We start from the raw sequence: 19,540 nt of genomic DNA, 5'->3' as shown, positions 1-19,540 counted from the left end.
ATAAACTTAACAAGGTAATACTAAATGGATAACAAAAATTACCTTTGAAGTGACGAATTACGCGATACTCGAAGCAACCAAAGAACCATAAAATTAATGTCCAACAAACTATGGAGATTTGGCACAAAATTTTCAATGAACATCAAACGAGGAAGTAATATCCAAGAATTCTATGTCTGTAGCTTATTAATATTTCCAAGGTATCAATAAGTTTTCTTTCAATACCACTTTGAGATCTACTTATTGTTAACACCATAGAATCGACAAAATAAGTAACACGGAGATTTATCACCACATCAACTAATGGGTGATGATATATATCTTTGTTTTGATATATCGTTCATCATTCGGCTTAAAGACACGGATTCAAATTCGACCATAATTACTAGGAAATTGGTTTGAGAATGGGACTCTCACCGCTACGAATCTTTAAACAATGCGCTTTGATCGTTTCAAAATATTTGCTCAAGGTAGAGTCTCGTGCTGATAACGTGTTATAAAATAAAACTAAGCACTAAAAATAAGTAAGTAGTATTACTCACAGAGAGAGAAACGAAGAATACTTTGTTTTACTAAATTTTGTTCACATATCCATCAACAGAATGAATGGATATATATAGCCTCATACAATGATGGAAATCATATGGGCTCACATAGCAACATTATCATGACTTTGTCATCATAACTTTCATAACATTATCTCCACTAATGTCCACTATCTCCACTAATGGACATCCACTATCATTTCATAACATAATTCTATTATTTACAAATCTATCAGTTCATCCTGCTAAAAAAACCATAACATACTTTAACATTCAGAGATTAACCACAAAGGTTAAAGAGAACAAACCAGCATGAGCAAAGGTGTCCCAAATGCTAGGAGTCCTTCCATCTTCAAATGCTGCCCCTTCAACCTTTCACCAAGCGAACCGCTAGTCAAGTATTTACTGTCTACTATATTTGCTAACTAACACTGTATATCCATATATATACACACATACTCACATACATATTACATATACATTGGGCCAGCGTCAGAGATATAGAATTCACATGAATAAGTAACTTTTGCACAAACTCTTACCTATTAATTATGAAGTCCGCTAGGTATTGATAAATATTTTATTGTAAACCCAGTTATTATTGTAATTAACTTGAGTTTGCTACAGTAACACCTAAACCTCAAATCTCGAATCTGCCTCTGTGTGCATGTCATATATGTATTCTAATTTTCGGTATCTATATTGAAGTATACACCCATACACATATATGTATTTCCTAGTTATCTGTGATCTATTGTATTTGCTAATCAACACTATATAAGTAAGAGTTTAACTTCTGTAAACTTATGAAAGTGATGTACATTTTGCAATATCAGGTCACTTAAAGGCAGACACTCATGTTGTTCACAATCAGTGTATATAAGTTATTAAATCGTACATCTAAATGTATAATTGCGGGAGTGAAAATAAAAATACTGACTTGATAAGCAGAAGAACCGGAACCAAAAACGAAAGTATCAGGGAAGTCAGCTCTGTGGACATCATCCGCGCCGAAAACTACAAGGGGCAAAACAAGCATCATCGCAGAGAATATACATCGGAGCTGCTTCGCCGGAGTAATCATTCTTCTTTAGGTATTGTCGTAGCTTCAGCAAAACTCGTAATATATAGTCTATCAGTTTTGTCGTATAAGACTACAAATTTACCATTAAAGAGAAAATTAGCAATGAATTAGAGAAAGAAAAGGCAAGTCTCTGTTAGTTTCAGTAAACATTTTGCAGTTAGATATCGTGCTGAATTAAACTCCTAGAGGATAGAGGTGCCAAAATTCAAAATAATGACATGGTTATGAAGGTTAGAATTTTTTTCTTCTTGCTTACTAATTAAGGTAATTGAAATATCTCTTATTGGATTTCTTGATCCATATACCACATTTTAGCAAGTTCCAGTAAACTATGAAACCCCATAGTTGGTGAGTGCACAAAAGTTGACGTAGAATTGTCTACTACAATTTCACACACGCAAAAAAAGCCGATTTAAAGAGTGTGATGATTGATAGGACGTGGAAGAAGCAAATTTTGAGAGAACTTTTTCATCTTTTTCAGGTTTTGATGTCATTTTCTAACTTTGCAATCGACCCATTGCAGAGATTGCTCATTTTTGTTAAAGAAATAAAGAACCACATTGCTATAAGTCCTAACAAATGTGTCACAATATGCAAATCCATGCTTGACTGCCTTAGGCAAAGATACTGTGCAACATATTCGACTTCTTTTTTTTTTTTTGTTTTTTTTTTTTACTCCCATCCCTCCATAACCTCAGTTATGATGTTACCCGCACCTCACTAACCTCTTCCATGATCTCAATAGTTAATATTACGTTTAAGATTATCTTTTTGTAATCTTTTATGTAATAGTATAAATAAAGGTATGAAAATTGATATGATATACGTTGATGAGATAGAAAAGCCTCTATTTTCTCTTTACATATTCTTCGATTCTCTTTGTGTTACTGTTTTTATCTTTTATTTTACAATATGTTATCAGCACACAAATCTGATAATCACATTCAAAGCGTGGGTTAGGTTTTTCCTCAAGTGCTCGTCTCTAATTTAATTACCAGCTGGTATGGCCTGTTATTCTTTTTGCAACACCGATTCGTTGTGATTGTCATTTTTGGTTCTTATTAGTTCTATGTGTTTGACTGCAGCAGTTGATTATACTAGCTAACTTTACTCTTGCCTATTTACTGTTTTTCCTATTAATTACCGTCTTCAATGGAATCATATGTTCGCATGAACCCATTGGTTAAAATTAATGCCATAAGATGCAACGTGTCAAATGCTTACTAAGTCAAACCTCTCTATAATTGTCATTCGTTATAACAACATTTCATTATTACGGCCTGATTTTCTCCGAAACCGATTTTTTATGTTATATTTTACTTTTCTATAACAATATTCTACCTATAACTGCAGTGACATTCATTATAGCGGTACACTCTTTGTAAAATTACCTCTCTATAACAGTCATACTCAAATATTGTGTAATACTCCCTCGATCCGATTCAAAAAAAGTGTCCACTTAGCTTTAGTTTTTTTGGTTCAAAAGAGCGTTCGCTTACCAAATCAAGAAAGAATTGACATTATATTTTCATACTTACCCTTATTAAGTATTAAGTGACCAAATCACCTATTTAATTTGGGATAGTTTAGTCCAATAACCTATTTTTGCCTAGGAGTTAGTATTTTCTTAAGAGGTGTGCAAATGGCCTAGTGGACACTCTTTTTGAACCGGAGGGGCTAATATTTTGTGAGAAACATATTATGTATAAAAAAAATATTAAAATATTTTGGTAATCAAATTCCTTTTTGCTAAAAGTTTGGAAAAAAATCATCATTAATTCAAGTGTTATATTATCACTAAGATCGAAATTTACGAAACAACCTATAATGGTAGAATCTTATGTCAAACTTGAAACATTTAAATTTACAATTAATTTAAAATGCATATGTTCTTTAGATTTTAATTCTTTATCGATACAGTACAACTAGTTACGAATTTATTAGTCACTACAATTTTAATTAATGAAATAGATATTAACAAGTATTTTGTTTTCGTTTATAACATAAAAAGTACAGAAAAATAAATTTTTGCGTATTTTTGTTTATAGCAGCTAAATGAGATTCAAAAATCAAATGTCAGTATACATACATAACAACACCTCACTATAGCAGCTATGAAATTTTCGGACTAACACTGCCACTTTATGAAATTTTCGGACTAACACCGCCACTTTAGAGAGGTTATACTGTACTTGGCAAATATAATATTATCAAGATCTATCTAGCCTATTGGAACATCTTCTGTGTACAACAAACTATGCTATTATTAATGAGATTACTTGACCAGACCTCATTTGCTTTTTGAAATTAAAATATGCCTGGTTGACCAATATATATAAATATATATATATATATATATATATATATATATATATATATATATATATATATATATATATATATATATATATATGTATGGTGGGACATAGCTAACTTACTACCTTCATATAGTATGTTAGCAAGATTATATAGATATATACTAGTCTTGGAAAGAAGACGTCTTACCAAAATGTAATGGCCAAAATCAAGGTAGAAAACTCCATAATTGTTTAAATTAAAAAAGAGATAATTTGACATATCGTAAACTAACATAGTTGGAAGTATTTAAAATAATTTCTAATTGACTAGAAGAGTAGTCGACCGTTCAGTTTTGCTTTTCTTCACAATGATTCAGAAAAAATTTCACTCTCTCTGTTCCAATTTAAGTGTCTTAGTTTGATTGGGCACAGGGTTTAAGAAATAAAAGAAAGCTCTTAACGTTTAATTTTTGTTATTTTTTCTTAACTTTTATTGTTAATTGTTAATGAAATTATTTATTTCAATTCAGATCATAAACTATCACCTATTTTTGAGATTCCGATCAGAACTCAGGTGTGAGAGTTTCCTACCTAAACTATCACCAATTAGTTTGTAAAACACACCTCAACTATCACTTATTCACTTTTTCTACCTAAACTATCACTAATTAGTTTGCAAAGCACAGGGGTAATAGTTTAGGTAGAAAACTCTTACACCTGATAGTTCAGATAGGAAACTCAAAAATAGGTGATACTTGAGGTGTGTTTTCGACCCTTAACCCAAAAAAAAAACCGCAAGAAGTCACAACCAAATGAGAGTTTAGCAAACATTAAATTAACAAAGACCCAAAATTTCAGCCGAAAGAAAAGCAAGCAAAGCAGCCCCCTTTCATACCTTTTAGGTGAATGAATAAACTTGCTAGTTTTTGATGTGCAAACCTACTCTAGATATTTCCAGACCATTTTGTCTTGACAATTTGAAGAGTTACAAATTATGATTTTGTAGTACATCTTCTCTAAGAAAACATACTTTAGCTTCTCCAATTTGTTAGGTCCAAGATTTCACCTATTAATTTTGATGATAACAAACTAACATAAGTTTTAATAAAAGAACATTTACTTGCGGTAAATTTATTTTTGGTATAGGCTTGTTTGATGAGGACGGATCCGGTGAAGATACAAGCAAATATGGAAAAGAAGATATTACAAGATGGAATTATGGAAGAAAGGCTTACTCAAACCAAGGTGTATTCGAATTTGAATATATCTACCGCAAGCTTGGAAAGAGGGTGGATGGATTTTACTACAATATTAAGGAAAGACTATTCAGATTATTTGGTAAATTGCTACAAGTTTCTTTATGGAAATAAATTATACTTCCAAGATCTATGCAGGGAAGGAAAGCACTTATGGAATAAATTATTATGCAGAAGATTGGCACAAATGGAAAGGAATATTATTGCATTAGCCAGGGATGGTAAATATGTTATTAAACTGTATTGCAAAAACGTTGAAACAGTAAAAAATAATTTCTGGAAACAGAAAACAGAAACTGGATAGATTCTAGAAAAACCGCCAGAGAAAACGCAAAACGAGAAGCCGGGTCAAAAAAGTAAGAACAGTCTCGAAAAATATTTAAGAATAAAAAATCGAGCCCCTCATTCCTTCTTCGAATGCACGAGCTTGTCCTTAAGGAAATTTTATTCCCTCAAGTACCCGAGGTTAATGGAATATATCCTCCCGTGATAGAACGATCTTACTCACACCGGTGTATCGGTACCTAAAACAATGGTGTCTACGAACCACTCAATTATTATTAAACTATTATTATTAAATTATTTGTGCGGAATTAAGAAGAAGTTTTGAAATTCAGAAAATTCGTAAGGAAAATTTCGAGGAATCAAATGAATTTATAGCCATCAAATCGTTTACGAAGGTTTGCAACCCTTTAGAACGCTCATTTTAAAAAACGGTGGGAAATTTAAATAAAATATGGAAAAGAACCGGTCGGGTCGGACACGCGGATCCGGTAAACGCGCGGGTAGGATTGGATAAGTTAATTAATTAATTAAATAAATAATAATTAATTAAATAATTAAAATTAAAAAAATTTGGTCAAAAAAAGATTATCAATCAATCCCAATCATTTGACCAAATCCCAACCAAGACCCGAGCGACGACGACGGCGCAGGGGAGACCCTTTCTTAACCCTTTAATGAACAGAAGGGTTAGTTCTTTTTTAAGTAGGAGAACTTTTTTCTCGCCTTCTACTACCAATGAGGGACAAATGCTCATTTCATAGCAAGAAGAACAACTCATTTTCCCTCCACAGCACCTTCTCCCTCAATTTCCCATTCAATCTATCATTTAAACAATAATAATAACATGGGGAATGGCTATAAGATAAAGGAATGCACGGACAAGTATGTAATTTACAAGCAAGGATTAATTGCATCTGGATAAGTAGGTTTCCTTTTGAACTTTTCGTAGTGAACATATGTCGGATATACTCAGTTAATCGGTAGATTTGACATCTTTGAACCGTCGAGCTTTGGTGTATACCTAGACAACCACATGTCACACAATCAATCCGCCCAATTATTTTTTTTATGGTTCTTACGGTTGTGTTCGTTTCCCGGTCATATAACATAATTGGTTTCGTGAATGCATAGAGGAATGGGCATTTACCATCATTCCCCTTAAAAAAAGCGGCTTATGCTTACGCTCACATAGGTGATTTCTAAACGTGTAGTCCACAGCAAAGATCTATACTCGTCATGTTATACGCGGACTTAGATAATCATTAAAAAAACTTTAATGCTTTATTAACTCATTAAAAAGCCTTAAGGTTTTATCCTTGTTTCCCGAACATTGTCATCATCGAGAATAGGTTGAGTTATTTGACAATGTTGAACCGTCATTCATGACTTTGTTTGATCTCTTTGAACCTAGTTCTTGGGATCTCCAGTCTACTAAGTAGTAGTTACCGCCATGATGACTTGTCTAGGCCTTAACCCCCATTCCCTCTTTATCTTTTAACAAACCTCTCTAGATAGGCCTTTTGTTAGCGGATCCGATACGTTATCTCTTGACTTTACGTAGTCAATAGTGATAACACCACTAGAGTAGTTGTCTAACGGTATTATGTCGCTTAGTCGAATGTGACGCGAGTTTCCATTATACATAACGCTCTTCGCCTTACCTATTAACGCAGATGATATTACAATGTATACATATAGGTGCCAAAGGTTTGGGCTAAAATGGAATATCTTCCAAGAAATTTTGGAGCCATTCAGCCTTCTTCACTCGGCCTTGTCTAAAGCTATAAATTCAGATTCCATTGTAGAGCGGGCGATGCGTTTGGTAATGGTTTGATGATTTCCAAGAATATGTCCTATTCTCTTAGTTTTGAACACATATCCACTCGGTGGATTTAACTTCAAGTATGATCGGTGATCCAGTTTGCATCACTATATCCCTCAAGTCCCGGGGATATTTATTATAATGCAAAGCATAGTTTTGGGTGTGTTCAAATACCCCGAAGACTCGTTTCATTGATTCCAAGTTTGATCGAGATTACTCGTTTGGAATCGTTTATCTACTTTGAACCATGTCAACACATGCTATATCCGGTCATGTACAATTCATAATATACATCAAACTTCCCATGTTTGTTCGGCATAGTCCAATTGTGAGTCACTTTCACCTTCATTCTTTTGAAGTGCGAAAACTTACATCAATAGTTTGCTGATTCATTGAAATTTAAATACTTGTATGGTCAAGTACCTTTTCAATAGAATGTGACCGTCTATAATGCTATGACCTTGTGGAGTTTTATGGATCCTAATTCCTAAGATCAAATCAGCAACGAGTCCAAGTCTTTCATGTCAAATTTGCTAGCGAGCATACGCTTCGTAAAGCATTTACAGGAAAGAATATCTACTTTCATTATCAACATGTCATCAATATATAAACAAACAATGACTTCATGATTTGGAGTATTTTTAATGTAAACACATTTGTTACATTTCATTCATTAATCTTAAATCCATTTGCCAACATTGTTTGGTCAATTTTTAGCTAAATGCCATTGTTTGGGTGCTTGTTTAAGTCCATAAAGTGACTTAACAAATTTGCACATTTTTCCTTTCTTTATGTCAAACCTATTTAAAGCATCTAGGTTGTTCCATGTAAATTTCTTCCTCCAATTATCCATTTAAGAAAATATTTCGAGTCTTGACATCCATTTGATGGATTTCAAGACCATACACAAATATGAATTCAAGGACTTTTTACTAACACCCGAATAGATGTTATCCTTGTTACCTAAAATATGTGTCAAAGTAATCAAGGCTGTATTCTTTTTATCTATAACCTTTGACCATAAGTCTTGCCTTATATTTGTCAATAGTTCATAGGCTTTCATTTTCTTTTAAAAATCTATTTTGATCCTAAAGGTTTATTTTCGGGAAGATCAACCAATTCCCATGTATTTAAAATTGTTCAAAATTGATTTAATTCACTATAACGCTATTATCTTTCCAAAATTTTAATAATAAGACATATTTTCTTAAGATTTAAATGTTTGAGGCTTATTTTTAAAGCAAGAATGTCACAATGCACCTGTCCAAAGGAAGTAGATATCCTTTGACGTTTGCTACGCCTTGATACTCTTCACTTGGTTTACTTTCCTTTCGGTTCTTCTCGCGGCCGTTTAGATCTTTCCTTGACGACTCATATTCCTAATTTATACGGATAAATGTTTTTAAAGAATTCAACATTATTTGATTCAATTACCGTATTAATACAAATTCCAAGATTGTCCGATTTGTGAACCAAAAATCGACAAGCTTTGTTGTTTGCACAATGTCACACTCCTGTAGCCAATAAAACACAATTGTTTTTAATTTGGTCCTATTTTTACCCTTTTAGGCAAAGGAACTTGGACCTGCTAAACATCCCCACACTTTTATATTTCAAGTTGGGTTTTCTTCCTTTCCATAGTTCATATTAGATGATATACACCTCTTTTCAGTCCTAGGAAATATCACTTTGTTGACTAACTAGAAGAGAAGCTGATACTGTGGCTTCATCTGTTTCTTGTATAGAGTTTCAATAGTCACTCGCTCTCCTATTCGAACTATGATACCTTTGAAGTCGTCTGAGGCTTTGATGTATTTGTCATTTCCCAGTTTTTTAATTCCTTCAGTTGGGACATTCAGAAGTTTTCCTTAACCGAGCTTCATCCAATGTAAACTCAACTTTTCCAACCTTGCGGACGGGGTATAATCATCAAGTATCAGATTCACAAAGAAATCGCTCATCGCCTCTCATAGACTAATGCGCCCGCCCCGTTAAAATGATCCCAACTCTAAGCTCTCAAGATCTCCACTAAATCATCAAATCCTTGGTGCCCACCGTTTCCTCGATCAAACACTCTGCCAAGCAACACTTTTTGACCTCTTAGATTTTCTTGTCTCAAGTTTTCTTCATCCCTTTTTGATTTTCCCTTTTTGCTGGAACCAGGTCCCTCAGTCGAGATTACTTTTCTTTTCTTAGAGAGACTTGCTTCCCCACTGGCTGGGCTCTTTCTCTTCTTAGGAGAGGGGGTCACTTCCTTTTCCTTTCTTATTTTTTCAGTGACTTTCTCAGCTTTTGCCTCACCCACATTTTCCTGTTTGTCAATTACAGATCTCTTCTTTCCTTTTGAATTTCTTCTTTCTAGAGGAGCTTCCTCCTCTGTCTCTTCTTCTTCTTCTTCTTCTTCTTCTTCTTTATCAGACACAGTCACAACTTCCTTTTCATCTATCAAACGACTCAAGTTGACTGCTTTTGCCAACTTTCTATTCTTACCAGTACTCTTCTCCTTGTTACCTTAAGGAGCAGAATAGAGTTGTGATGTGGCCCTTCGTCTAGTGATGGGAGGTCCCTTTTCTAGAGCAGATATGGGTTTTCCCTTGCTTCTCCTTCCTTTTGATTTTGCACTTCCAGTTCTACACTTGAGGAACGTTCCCAAAGCTACATCCTCATCTGAGTTTATCTCTTTTCTTTCAGGATTTTCCTTTGCAGCTGATTTTGTGAGAACAGATTCCTTTTCTGAGGGGTCTTCCCAGGAGACAACAACTGTGGATAGAGGTACAATATCCAAACAATCTCTTTCCGGACTAGGTCCTTCATTCATCTCCTTTGTTCCGCTGGAATTTTCCTGTTCTCTTCCCGTTTTCACAACTTTCTTTTCAAATTATTCTTCAACAGAAATCTCTCCAGAAACTCCATCAACAACATCATTCACAACCTTTCTGACAACGTCATTAAGGTAGTCACTAGCATTTTCAAGACCAACATTTACATTATCACTTTCCATTGGCAATTCCGATCCAGATTTGTCATTGATTTCCACATTTTCAACATTTACTTCTCTTAATTTCTGTATGTTTTCATCCACCACAGACCCCTTTTGTCTCTCTTCACCCTCAAGAGCTATGACATCCACAGTTGTCTTTTTAATAATAGGAGCACTCAAATTCTCCGCACACACAACATTTAGAGGTTCCTGATTAGCACATCTCTCTACAACTTTCTCACTATTTAGAGAATCTGGGTTACTTGAATTTTGAGACGTCTCTTTTGGAACCCTCACTTTTCTTTTGAGTAGGTCATTTTCCACTATCGAGTGGTCTTCGGTGATATCCTTGCTTGTCACCTCCATCCTGTCATCCTTCTCAACGGTTTTCTCATAGAGATCAAGGTATTGTAAGGTTATCATACTCCCTTGTGAGTCGAGCTTTTCTGAATTTTTTGGGATCATGGCGATGGAGGAGTATTTTTCATGAGTTAAGCACTGGTCAGTGGTAGAAGGACCGGGAAAATCTGTTATAGGGGAAGATGAGATAGGGTTTTGGTCGGATAAGTTTTAGAATTTTGTGGAATTAGGGATTGACTTTGGATCCGGTGAACTGGGTGGTTCGATAGAGGAGGATGAGGGGTTAGCTTTGGTGGAGGTGAGAGGTGAAGACATTAGATCAGACATGATTAAAATTGTCTTTGAAGAAAAAGAGAATGAGCAGAAACAGAAAGGGGATTTGAAGAATTTGAACTTGTAAGAGGAGAGAGAAGAGAGTAGTGATTACACTTTTTTTTTTTAGGTTTAGAGAGGAAAAGAGACTTGGTTCTTATTGGTTAAAGAGAAGAAACGGGTCGGTTCTGAGAAGATGAAACATTTGGCTCATTTTAGAAGAGGCGGGAACTAATAGTGACATGGCACTCAGGCAAAATTAAAGCGTATGTAAGTGCTTGAAAAGACTACTAACCTGAGTCAAAAGGACCTGGTCCCTTGACACTTTTGACAACAGCTCAGACACAAATTCTGATGAGTGTTATGTCTCTAATATTAGGTTGTCTTGAGATTGCTATGTGAGTATACCTGTAATTAGAGGTGTCAAAAAAAATTGAACCCAACCCAACCCATCCCTAAAGGGCTAAAGAATTAAATGGGCTAGGACGGGCTGACCTTTTTAATTGAAGGGCCTGTAAAATGGCAGCCCTAAGCGAGCCGCGGGCTAGGACGGGCCAACCCTTTAAGTGTTTTCGTCTTCCGAAATAACATTTTCTAAGTGATTTTTGGTACAATTTGAATATGAAACTTTTGCAATATGTAATAGAATCTTCTACCACCCATTCTTTCCCAAATCCATATCATAGAAGAAAAAAATTAAAGAGAACAAATATAAATTATTATTTTTAGTCACTAATTCAGATCACATTCAAAAGAAATTAAACATAATATAAATTCCAAGACTAAAAAGTATTGCTCTAGTTTCTAATTACTACGTAGTAGTAAGTATATTTTTTTTCTCATTACTTTTTATCTTTTTGTTTAATTTACTTTTTTTTAAAAAAAATATATATATTTTTTTTGGCCTCAAGGGCTTGCCTCAGCCCAACCCTTGAGGCCGGCGGGCCAAAAGAGGTTGGGCTTTTGAGCCTCACTTCTATATAGGCCAAAGAAATCTTAGCCTAACCCTACTTAAATAAAGGGTTGGGTTAGGCCGGCCCATGCGGGCCAAGCCCATATTGACAGCTCTACCTGTAATGGTATAGTAGTGAGTTAGATATCTACAAAAAATACTTCACACATTGTACCTTTTCTCTTATCATAACCAGTCACAAGGAACCGTTAGATAATATTGAATAACACTGACTCCAAATGATTTTTATTGATATGCACCCAACTTAAGGCCTTGATGACGAAGTGATCAAACTGATATATGATGCAGACCCTTACGTAAGATGTCATTATAGTCACTCAAGATCTCATTCCATGTGTGCTCTTCAAATTCATAAGGGATTCAGTTCAAAAGATTTCAGCATATCTGATAGACTAATGTTATTTGACTGAAGAGGAGTTGGGACCAGGTCCTTCCTTTCCTTGAAATATTGTTGTTCCTTGTTAGCTATTGCCAAAGAGAGCCCCTTGAATTTAGTTGAGTTTTACCATCCATCTTAGGTCCAGGAATTTGTGGGTGTTGGTTGTTAAGATATTCACTTGAGACCTTAGTGATCTTAACACTCTTTTATCCTGACCTTTTGAGCAGGTTCTTGATTTCACTTGAGTTGATTGATCAAGGTACCTTTAGATGGCTGCTGTTGACTGATCAAGGTACCTTTAGATGGCTGCTATTGGTAAAACCAGAGGAAGATCCTTATTTGACATTTCTTCTTCAGAGATTTACTATCCGCGAGCTGGATACCCTTTTCTTTTCTCTTCCCATGTCATTTGTGATCAATCTTCTTGTACTTCGAAAGAGGTTGGTTGTACATGCTGAAGGAAGCAGGTTCTTTTACATTTTCTGAGCACTTTGCTAAACTCTCTTCGCTTTCTATCCTCAGTTTGAATCATCATTTTGACTTTTCATTCTATCCTCCTCTGCTTTTGTGATTAGTTTCCCCTTAGTGTCGATCCTTTTTCAAGTCCTTCTCACGAATTGTGACTGAAGTGTTTGTACTAAGCTGAGGCTCCTTTTCAATTTGACAGCTCACAGAAGGTCTTCTAAAGCAAAAGCCAGATACGACACCCATCTAACACATAACATACAGAGAATACTATCCTTCATCAACATTATTGAGAGAAATTAAGTATCTGCTTGGCACTTCACAGGAGATACCGCTTAGTGCACTTGTACTTCAAATCTTCGGCTTGGTACACGCATTCAAATTTATGGGAGAATGTCTTGCCAAATTTGCTCACACAAAGAGTCTATCATCTCTTCATGTTACTACTTGACATACTCCCACATTTCAAGGCTTTGAGTGAGAGAAAAAAGATGTTTATTCTTTCAACCATACGCTCAGAGCAGTCACCATGTACCACACTATTGACTGCCCGTCTCTCACTTCAGCCTTTGCACACAATCACTTGTTAGACTTAGGAACCCAAACGAACTTGGGACCCAAGTACTGATAGAATGGGTGAACTAGATGTTTGTTCGCCCATCTTTGGTAACACACTCTTCTTTTTATAAGGACCAAGTCCCTGTTTTTTTGGTCTGTTATCAACATCCTCTCTATTTTTCTGAACATACTGAACTTTTGCTTTACTCAAGTCCTTGCAATGAGCAACATGATCATAATGAGTGTACTACCATTTTTGAGTCACAAAGGAACATTCACCTTGCATATGGCAGGAATTTGTGATCATTTCAGCACTAAAGCTCTGTTTTCTATCATCACTTTTGCAGGCAATAGAGGTTTTATCCAAAGGCAAAATCCAAGGGAGTGATTCTTCATTTTCAGTTTTGACTTATTTTAGCTCCTTTTGAAGTAGTTTATTCTTATCTACTTCATCAGTGAGACTCAACCTGGTCTCTTCAAGTCTCCTTTCAATTTCAAGATGAGTCTTACTGTTCTCCCTCTCTTGTTTTCTCCAAGGCGTGTTTATCCATTTTTTCATTTGGCTGTTTAGTAAGGCGTTATCTTTAGACAATTCCTCAACTTGTTTCCTTAGATCCATTATAGTGACTGTCATACCATCTCTTGCTTGCTCTAAGGTGACAGCTTCCTCATCTAGAGTGTTTTTCTCATTTGCGAGACTATGATATGCATCAATTAATACATTTGCAAGAGATATTAACTTCTTTTGAGAGTAGTTTTTCAGATTTCTTTGAACATCGAGAAGATTTACCTCATTTTTACTCTCATCTTCAGATTTTGCCACAAGTGCAAATAAAGAATCACATTGTGAAGATTCCCCAGTATCATTTTCATCATCTGAGGTATCTTCCCAACAAGCCAGAGCCTCTTCTACCATGACGAGGCAACAATTTTTTGAATTGAATCTTCGACCGAGACCTAGTTATTTTCCTTTCGTTCTTCCGAGCATTTCTCAAAGATCCTATTTTGAAAGTTTCTCGAATAAGAGTTAAGGATTCTCATTTCCCAAAGTTATTTTTGTCCTCATTCTTGGCAACTTTCCTTTCTAGCTCATACGCCTTAAGATCGTATATAAGTTCATCAAGAGTTATTTTTGCCAGATCTTCAGATTCAACGATGGAACATACTTTCTCCTCCCATGAAGCTGGCAGTGCCCACAATATTTTGCGGTTAAGGGATTCTTCCTCATATTCTTTACCCAGAGAGCGAAGCTCATCAATGATTGAGGAAAATCTAGCATACATGTCAAAAATTGACTCACCATCCTTCAGTTTGAAGAACTCGTATTCAGTAGTAAGCATCTCAATCTTGGACAACCTTGCCTTCCAACGTTCATAATATCTTGGTGGCCTATTGATATATTTTTCTTCTTCACAGTTTGGTGGATCAGACATAGCGTGAGATCCTTCCTAGGTGTTACCCTTTTAGAAAGCACCTGCTACGATACTAATTGATAGAATCTATGAGTCCACCCTTTTGTGTTCACCACCTGAAAGTTCACCAAAACAGGTCTAAGGGACCGGTCCTTAAGCTCGTTTTCAAAGATAATGATGGAAAGTAAATAAGGCAAGATATTTACGTGGAAAACTCCTTTCTCAAGGGATTAAAAACTACAACCTACCCCAATAGATTTTTCAACTTCACTAAACTGAGTAATGTTTCAGATTACAAGCTTTTGCAACCTAGGAATTAGACCACTAATCCCTCCCCTTACAATAACTCTATTGCAAGTACCTTCTTTGACTAACTCTAGTCAAACACCAAACTAATTCAGCTAACTCTAGCTGAATCCTCACACCACTATGACTAACTCTAGCCAAGTGTTTACAACAAAAGCTTGATAAAGACAAAATACCTACGAAACTCTTCTTAAAGAAGTGTAGGTTTACAATGTAGAGATCATAAAGACTAGACAATTCTAGGACTCAAAACATCTTCCGTTGTTGAGATCTGGTCCTTGAAATCTGTCTTAGCTTGTTCTTTAAATCGCCAAGGAGAACTGTGGCAGCTGCACTTGTATAAGTCTAATCTTTTTAGGTTTTCAAGTGTTGGTTTGAATAATGCTCAACATGTAGTATAAATATGAGACCAATAAAGAGAGCATGTGACCATGGACACACATACAGTTGTCTTCTTAGCTTCACAAAAAAACGGTAGCTTTACAACGTTAAGTGTCGTCAAATTGATGCTCGGGGGACGATAGAGAACCTGGTCCTTTGCCCGTTTGTCAAATTATCAAAATTATGAAATGCTACAACTCATCAAACCATAAGGGTTAAAGAGAACAAACCAACATGAGCAAAGGTGTCCTAAATGCTAGAAGTCCTTCCATCTTCAAATCTTTGCCCCTTTAACCTTTCACCAAGCGAACCGCTAGTCAAGTATTTACTGTCTACTATATTTGCTAACTAACACTGTATGTCCATATATATACACACATACTCACATACATATTACATATACATAGGGCCAGCGCCAGAGTTATAGACCTTGCTTAGAAGTTATAGGTTCACATGAATAAGTAACTTTTGCACAACTCTACCTATTAATTATGAAATCCACTAGGTATCGATAAATATTTTATTGTGAACCCAGTTATTATTGTAATTAACTTGAGTTTGCTACAGTAACACCTAAACCTCAAATCTCGAATCTGCCTCTGTGTGCATGTCATATATGTATTCTAATTTACGGTATCTATATTGAAGTATACACCCATACACATTTATGTATTCCCTAGTTATCTGTGAGCTATTGTATTTGCTAATCAACACTATATAAGTAAGAGTTTAACTTCTATAAACTGATGAAAGTGATGTACATTTTGCAATATCAGGTCCATTAAAGGCAGACACTCATGTTGTTCACAGTCAGTGTATATAAGTTATTAAATCATACATTTAAATGTATAATTGCAGGAGTGAAAATAAAAATTATTGACTTGATAAGCAGAAGAATCGGAACCAAAAACGAAAGTATCAGGGAAGTCAGCTATGTGGACATCATCCGCGCCAAAAACTACAAACGGCAAAACAAGCATCATGGCAGAGAATATACATCGGAGCTGCTTCGCTGGAGTAATCATTCTTCTTTAGGTACTGTCGTGGCTTCAGCAAAACTCGGAATATATGGTCTATCAATTTTCTCGTATAAGACTACAAATTTACCATTATAGAGCAAATTAGCAATGAATTAGAGAAAGAAAAGGCAAGTCTCTGTCAGTTTCAGTAAACATTTTGCAGTTAGATATCCTGCTGAATTAAACTACTAGAGTCTAGAGGTGCCAAAATTCAAAATAGTGACATGGTTATGAAGGTTAGAATTTTTTTCTTCTTGCTTACTAATTAAGGTAATTGAAATATCTCTTATTGGATTTCTTGATCCATATACCACATTTTAGCAAGTTCCAGTAAACTATGAAACCCCATAGTTGGAGAGTGCACAAAAGTTGACGTAGAATTGTCTAATACAATTTCACACACACAAAAAAAGCCGATTTAAAGAGTGATGATTGATAGGACGTGGAGGAAGCAAATTTTGAGAGAACTTTTTCAGGTTTTGATGTCACTTTCTAACTTTGCAATCGACCCATTGCAGAGATTGCTCATTTTTGGTAAAGAAATAAAGAACCACATTGCTATAAGTCCTAACAAATGTGTCACGATATGCAAATCCATGCTTGACTGCCTTAGGCAAAGATACTGTGCAACAAATTCGACTTCTTCTTCTTCTTCTTTTTTTTTTTTTTTTTTTTTAACTCCCATCCCTCCATAACCTCTTTTATGATGTTACCCGCACCTCACTAACCTCCTCCATGATCTCAATAGTTAATATTACGTTTAAGGTTACCTTTTTGTAATTTTTTATGTAATAGTATAAATAAAGGCATGAAAATTGATATGATATACGCTTGATGAGATAGAAAAGCCTCTATTTTCTCTTTACATATTCTTCAATTCTCTTTGTGTTACTGTTTTTTATCTTTTATTTTACAACATGTTATCAGCACAAAATTCTGATAATCACATTCAAAGCGTGGGTTATGTTTTTCCTCAAGTGCTCGTCTCTAATTTAATTACCAGCTGGTATGGGCTGTTATTCTTTTGCAACGAATCAGTGTTTGACTGCAGCAGTTAATTCTTAAGAGGGTTATGTTTTTCCTCAGTATTCATTTGTACACTCTTTCTTATATTAGTTCTATGTGTTTGACTGCAGCAGTTGATTATACCAGCTAACTTTCCTCTTGCCCATTTACTGTTTTTCCTATTAATCACTGTCTTCAATGGAATCATCTATTCGTATGAACCCATCGGTTAAAATTAAGGCCATAAGATGCAACGTGTCAAAGCGTGGCCTAGTGGACACTCTTTTTGAACCGGAGGGGGTAATATTTTGTAAGAAATATATTATGCATAAAAAAATATTAAAATATTTCGGTAATCAAATTCCTTTTTGCTAAAAGTTTGGACAAAAATCATCGTTAATTCAAGCGTTATATTATCAATAAGCATGAAATTTACGAAACAACTTATAATCGTAGAATCTTATGTCAAACTTGAAACATTTAAATTTTTAATTAATTTAAAATGCATACGTTCCTTAGATTTTAATTCTTTATCGATACAGTACAACTAGTTACAAATTTATTAGTCACTACAATTTTAATTAATGAAATCGATATTAACAAGTATTTTGTTTTCATTTATAACATAAAAAGTACATAAAAATAAATTTTTACGTATTTTTGTTTATAACAGCTAAATGAGATCCAAACATCAAATGTCGTAAGATACATACATACTTATTGACTCATTCAGTAGCATTTATGAAATTTTCGGACAAACGCCGCCACCTGCTGTAAAGTTTAGTTGTACTCGGCAAATCAAGATCTATGCTAACTAACCTATTGGAACATCTTCTGTGTACAGCAAACTATGCTATTATTAATGAGATTACTTGACCAGACCTTATTTGCTTTTGAAATTAAAATATGCCTGGTTGACCTATATATATATATATATATATATATGATGATTCTAAAAGTGGAAAGATTCTAAGTTGAAAAGTTGAATTACCAAAATGTCCATTAAAAATTGGAGGACATTTTTACCCTTTAGTCATGAACTATTCCTTCAATACTCATGTACAAGATTGTAAAAACACTTCAGAAATAAAATCTCCATTAAATTATAATGAATTTTCTGGCACATTTAAATGATCACGTTGTATGGCTCGAGTCCCTTCCAATTCTTTACATATATGTTACTGAAGCCGGTGAGTTCTTCCACGTTGTATGATTATTGGATTTTTTAATCCAACATTAAATATTACTTTTTTTCGGATAAAAAAGAGTATCCACTTACCGGTTTTTTTTTTTGGTCAAAAAGAGTGTTCACCTATCAAATCAATATACAGTTAATTTTATTTTTTCAAAATTGTCCTTATTAAGTGTTAAGTGATTAAATTTCAATACCTATTTAATTAAGGGTAGTTTAGTCAAATTACTTATTTTTGCGAGAAATTAGTATTTTCTTAAGAGATATACAAATGGCTAAGTAGACACTCTTTTTTATCCGAAGGGAGTAACTTTTAATAAAGTGAATTCTACATTCATTTTTGGAAGTGTAACCGCTGCTTTGGGAATGTGTAAACATGAATCCTATTTAAGTGACTTAATACATTTATTAAATCATACTCCCTCTGGATCAAAAAGAGTGTCCACTTAGGGTGTGTTCGGTATGGAGGAAAACATTTTCCGGAAAATGTTTTTCAATTTTCTCATGTTCGTTTGGTCAAAAATTTTGAAAAATATTTTCTTTTGGAAAACATTTTCCTCAAAATTGGGGAAAATGACTTCCCTAATAAAAGTAGGGAAGACAAGTTCACAAGTTTATTCCACCAACCACCCTACCACCACCCAACCCAATCCCAACCACCAAACCCCAACCACTCCCAACCCCCTCGCACCCCGCCACCCCACCCACCACCACCTCACCCCCCCGCCCCCCGCAAAAAAAAAAAAAAAAAATTTGAAAAAAAAAAAAAGTTGACTTTTTTTTTTTGCACCCCCCACACCCTACCCCTCCCGCACCCCTACCCCCCGACAAAAAAAAAGTTTTTTTTTCCCCCACCCCAACCCGCACCCCCTACCCCCGTCACCCCCCCCCCCGGCAAAAAAAAAAAAT

The 19,540-nt window shown here is 35.0% G+C and overlaps 1 protein-coding gene across 2 annotated transcripts in view; it reads right to left on the bottom strand.

Moving 5' to 3' along the window:
* Positions 1-19,540, bottom strand: part of LOC132047963 (beta-glucosidase 11-like) — a 41,984-nt gene that overhangs the window by 15,317 nt on the left and 7,127 nt on the right. The window contains exons 1-2 of one of the 2 annotated variants that reach the window (XM_059438927.1): positions 1,486-1,658; positions 854-917 (exon numbers count right to left, since the gene is read on the bottom strand). The exons of the other annotated variant lie outside the window; for it this stretch is intronic. Of the exons in view, the coding sequence (XP_059294910.1) occupies positions 854-917; positions 1,486-1,629 (208 nt within the window). The 5' untranslated portion in view covers positions 1,630-1,658. Of the gene's footprint in view, positions 1-853; positions 918-1,485; positions 1,659-19,540 lie in introns of those variants that run through there. 2 annotated transcript variants of the gene reach the window in all.

Source organism: Lycium ferocissimum, chromosome 1 (assembly GCF_029784015.1).
Source record: "Lycium ferocissimum isolate CSIRO_LF1 chromosome 1, AGI_CSIRO_Lferr_CH_V1, whole genome shotgun sequence".
Classification (NCBI taxonomy): domain Eukaryota; kingdom Viridiplantae; phylum Streptophyta; class Magnoliopsida; order Solanales; family Solanaceae; genus Lycium; species Lycium ferocissimum.
Note: the sequence above shows the minus strand (reverse complement) of the source record. Positions and strands in the feature narration are given on the sequence as shown.